Below are 5,211 nucleotides of genomic sequence, written 5' to 3'. Positions count from 1 at the left end.
TTGTAAATCCAGTTTTTGAAGGTTACTGAAACGTCTGACATTTTTCCAACTGTGCAGAAGGTTTATTTCCTCACCAGGAGTTGATGGGTGGGTGTTCAGGAAGAATTATGGATGAAAGGCTAGATGCGGAGAGAATAAAGTATTCCTCTTTGGTTATTTGGCTTTTTCCTTCAGCGTTTAAAATCTCAGGGGGGGGGCGGAATTAATCGACACAGCAGACACCTGAAAGGATGAACACAAGTTTGGTTTATTTTTCACACATAGTATTTCTTGTACAGCACATGGGAAACGCATCAGGAGGGAAGAAGACACAGAGCATTTAAAAAAAAAAGAAAAAAAGTTCCTTGGCTTTTTAAAAGAGAAACCAAACATGGACTTGTAAAACGGAAATAAAAACTTTTTATAGTGTTGGAACAGAGAAAGCACAGGCAGGGGGTAGAGACGTCACCAACAGTTAAAGTATCAAATACGATGTCCCAAATATTCACGCTATACCACCAAATGCATAGCCATTATACAGCATCATTCTGAGTAGTATACAAGCTTGTGTATGAGAATATCATTTAGGTCTGTCTGTCACTGACAGCCAGAAAGGAAAAGAGGCAGGCAAAGGCATTAAACTGTACAGATGATCTCTGACTCCTCACTGCTGGTACAGTAGCCATTGTAGAAGTCCCTCATAATTCTTCTATCCCCGCACTAGCACTGCAGCGAGAAACATGGATAAATCTTGCTAAAAGTTTATACAACTGAACTAAATTGCATACTTGTAATGTAAAATTCATCCCTTAGTAAAACTGTGGCTGCGAGACCATTCACTGCACTTATTGAATAACATCAGATTTGTCTCATTCTATCACCAGATGTGGAGCTTTAGTGCAACAAGCATGCAGTAAAAAGTGGGACCTCTTCGATGGCTAAATCTGTATCGTCCGACGCCTGCTGTACACTGACCACAGACTCAACAGAAACATAGTTTAGTTGCACAATAAGGACTGAAAACCAACTATAGTACATTTACTACCACTTTTGAAAAAAAGGGGGATAAAACAAAAACAACAAACAGAAGACAGAGGATCTTTTTCTATTTTTTTTTTCTTTACATGGGACTGCTGATGTTGTATGCCCTCTGCCTGTCACCATCACCAAGGATAAAAATACACTGATAAAAAAAAAGGTAAAAGAACAGAAATATTTTTTCCCCCTGTGTTCCACTTGATTTTGTATGTCTGCATGTGTGAGTGCATCCCTCTCTGTCTGCTCCCCCGAACCCGAAACGCAGTCATAGGCAACCCCCAATACATAAACATATAATTACATAAGACAAGCAATCACTATTCATAAAAAATACTGAAATAAATGAGTAATAAAAGAAAAGCTTGAAATGTGCCTTTTTAGTCTACACATTGGTGACGCATGTTCTATAGAAGCAGAGAGCTCTGATATACAGTTTGCCTGCCAGTCTGGAATATGATACAAGGAGGATTGAAAAGTAAGAATCGGGTTCACGGGAACACTTTGACGTTTTGGGAAATGTTCGCTTTCTTGTAGAGACCTAGATTGATACCACTCTCAGGTCTCTACAGTAAATATAAGACTATAGCCAGCTGCCGTTTAGCTTAGTGTTAAGCATAAAGACTGGAAAAAAGGGAAAGGGAACAAAATCCACCAACCAGCATCTCTTAAGATCACTCAGTAACAAGTTATATATTTTTTTTTCTCAATGTGTACCATAACTGAAATGTAAATTCTAAGAAACTAGCAGGCAAATTCAATCCAAGTTACTGCGTCGGACTGAGGAATAGTCCGACACATAACCCACTGTAAAACAGTGATTTCTCATTTTAACACTTGCTTTTGTGGGGATAAAAACAAGATGAGATATAATGTTTTAACTGCTGAGCTTCAGAGGTGCTGGTGTGCAGATTTTTTTACCTTGTTACCAATTCCTGTTTTCACTCTTTATGTTAAGCTAGGTTAGCAGGCTTCATACTTAACACGAGAGTGGTATCGATCGATCCTTTCATCTAAATCTCCCCAAAATGTGGAACTTTTCCATTAAGGTGTTTAGCATCTCAATTAATAGCAATCAATAGCTTATATTTAACCAGAGCACTTTGAACACTAGCACATCAGCAGGCAGGCAGAGATGGAGATAATGACTCTGATAAACATGTAATCTCATCCGGTTTGCAAATGAAAACAGCAACTAGTTGCATAAAATTTGAAAGGATTCGGATTAGTCGCTGTTTAGTTGGCTGCTGATGATAGCGTAATCGGTTGGTGTTAATTTGCCCTCTTGTCTGCCTTACAGTGAAGTTGGCGTACTGCTACTTCATCTAGCAGACAGTGCCTTTAATGAGAGTGAGTGCAGCGCCCGGTGTCAGGAGAACAATCCAGAGGAATTAGAGGGAACAGCTCGGCTGATGTTCTCTGTTTGTGTCTGTGGGCCCTGGGAGAATCCCATTGACTCCACTGCTCATTAGACGCTGCCTTTGTCAGACCAAAATAAAATAGATATTAAGCAGTGAGACGGGGAGTGCTGCGATGAATGTTTAATTGGGTGCTCTGTGTGTTGTGTGTGTGTGTTTCTGTCTTCCTACGATTACCTCAAGGGGGTGTATCCGAGTTTGTGTGTATTCTTGCCTGATGACGTGCGCCTGTGTGTGTGTGTGTGTGTTAGCAGGTCTATGTTTCATGTCAGTGTATGTGGATATCTGAAGCGGCCCCCTCCATCTCGGAGCGTCATCGTTCCCCAGCTCCTGACACCTCTCGCTGGGGAGAGCGAGCTGCGGCGTCAGCCTCATTAAGGCTTCCACTGTCTGGCTAATGAATCGATTGTGTGGTATCAGTGCTCCTGGCTGGCGCTCCCACAGTGCCGCTCCGCGCCTCCTCTGGGGGCCTCCCTTCCACTGAGCTCTTAATCAGGAAACAGCCCTAATTACCCTACCTCCCTCCTCCTCCTCCTCTTCCTCGCTGTCATTTCTCTTCCTTCTCGCTTTCTCTCCTCCTTCTCGTCTTTCCCTCCTTCGCTTCCCGACTTTATCTTTATGCTCCACCGCCCTTTTCCTTTGTCCTTCTTATCTTGCTGCTTCCCTTTCTGCCTTTCTCTGCTATCATGATTCATCCTTGGGCTAAATGTGGAAGGGGGGAGGAGGCAAAGGGGCATTTGGGAGCTTCCACTGTAGCTTATATCACAGCAAAAAGGGGGAGAGGGGGTGATGTATTAAGGGTAAGGGTCAGGAGGACTGAGACAGGGGTGCTTGCTGTTGCTGATGTAATGAGGATCAGGAGCAGTTGGCAGGGCAACTGGTTGCCCCTTCCCCTCATCCAAAAAAAAAAAAAAAAACCCCCACCCCAAAATCTCTGTCCTGTCTCCTCCCATCTCGTCCGAGCCCTCAGTACACCACCTCGTACACCGTGGCCTTCTTGTCCCCGGAGCCCGTCACTATGTACTTGTCGTCTGGGGAGACGTCACAGCTCAGCACAGACGAGGACTCCTTGGACTGGGAGCGGGTGAGAGACGCAGACACAAACCCGGGAGGGAGACAGAGAGCGAGATATGTGATGATAGATGGATGGAGACAGATGGAGAGAAACAAACACAAAGAGAAAGATGTTAGAAAAGATATGACTCATCACTTAATACTCAATCATATAAGACATATTTGCATTTCAAAACAGTCGGCAATTATTTCCAAACAGACAACTCCACAGCTCCAGGATGCTGACTCATTCGTCTGCTTCAATGTGAGACACGCTGCTCTGTTTCTCTGGAGAGATGCAGCCTCATTAACTGCAGGTTTAAGCGTCACCGGCAGCATAAGTCTGATGGTCTGCATGAACTGGCAAAATGCACAATCCTCTCTCCCCCCGTCTCCCCTTCTTCTGTCCTCTGTGTCTGAAAGCCAGACCTGGGCACCTGGCTTTAGATGATCTAAAGCTCCCACTGCTCCCCCTCCTCCTCTCCCTCCCACTGCTCCATCATCATTTATCTTCCTTCCTTTCTTCCCAGACTCTCCTCCTCTTCCCCCTCCATCCTCTTAGGCTCCCCTTTCACTCTGCCCCCCCCCACTCTCAAGTCGATCCCCCTCCCTTCTCCTCCGCTCCCTCCCTGCTACAAGCGCAGCAGGGCTGTCAATCATCAAGCCACCGGTGAGAGGCCATTTCACACAGGAACCCTCGTACTATACCGAGATAGGGTGGAGGCGGGAGATGCACTGACAAGCCAAAAGATGAGTTTGGAAGAGGTCAGAACCGGAGATCGAGCGGGAATGAAACATAAAAAAACAAACAACAAGCAAAAACAAAACAAAGGAAAACAGAAGAAAACTCATACTGATACACAGAGACTTCTGAGACATCCTCTAGCACCTGGGTTTTCAACAGGGGGTCCGAACCCCTAGGGGAGTCCTCAAAGTTACTGCAGGGGGGCCCCCAAATTATTGACTGATCATTATTTCAAAGTGTTTTTTCTCAAAAATTTAAATGAACGTCTGAAAATACACAAACATTAACATAAATCCAACATATCATTAGATAAATCTATTATTTGTGATATAAATACATAAATAAATAATATTGTACATGTTATTGTAGGTCCAGTTTAATATGTAAAATCATTTTATACAATATATGGGGGGGTCACTGCTCTGTCTCCCTATCAGCTACAGGGAGCCTTGGCCTGAAAAATGCCCCTGCTCTAGCATTACAATGCTTATCATGTGATCAATTGTTTATTGCAGAGTTCTTTGGTAGTTATTGCCTGTGTCTGTCTTCATAAAGGTTGGTGGACTGTGGGAAAACAATAGAAATAAGTCCACTTCATTGTTCCATCCCTGACAAAGTCATATATGTTGTATTTTTTATAAATACATTAGTTTTCATTGAACCAATCAAATTACAAACACCAAGGACCATCAGGAAAACATCAAATCTCACCTTACCAAATTATACGCAACCAAAAAGATCTTAGACACCTTATTGAGCAGAAATCAGTCACATAAATGTTGAATGCGCCTATACAAATGCACCTTATCTGACCACTGCAGTCAACAAAAAGCTAAGGAAAACCTCATTGAGGTACTGGGCTGGTACTGGGCTGGTTCTCACTGTGATCTTCAAACTGTGCTTCTCTTCCTCATCAAATACAGTAAATATACTGACATAAGACAACCATAGTTACACATTTTCATAATCCAACAATCAAAA

General features: G+C 43.2%; 1 protein-coding gene across 1 annotated transcript in view; it reads right to left on the bottom strand.

The window, feature by feature from the left end:
• Positions 1-228: 228 nt before the first annotated feature.
• The window catches only part of tle2b (TLE family member 2, transcriptional corepressor b), a 72,840-nt gene continuing 67,857 nt past the window's right edge, over positions 229-5,211 (bottom strand). The window contains exons 13-15 of the mRNA XM_035653655.1: positions 5,074-5,161; positions 4,076-4,187; positions 229-3,634 (exon numbers count right to left, since the gene is read on the bottom strand). Of these exons, the coding sequence (XP_035509548.1) occupies positions 3,399-3,634; positions 4,076-4,187; positions 5,074-5,161 (436 nt within the window). The 3' untranslated portion in view covers positions 229-3,398. The remainder of the gene's footprint in view (positions 3,635-4,075; positions 4,188-5,073; positions 5,162-5,211) is intronic.

Source organism: Morone saxatilis, unplaced genomic scaffold (genome assembly GCF_004916995.1).
Source record: "Morone saxatilis isolate NCDOM2014 unplaced genomic scaffold, NCSU_SB_2.0 Contig12, whole genome shotgun sequence".
NCBI lineage: Eukaryota > Metazoa > Chordata > Actinopteri > Moronidae > Morone > Morone saxatilis.
The sequence above is the reverse complement of the archived record's forward strand: the minus strand, read 5'-3'. Positions and strand labels throughout refer to the sequence as shown.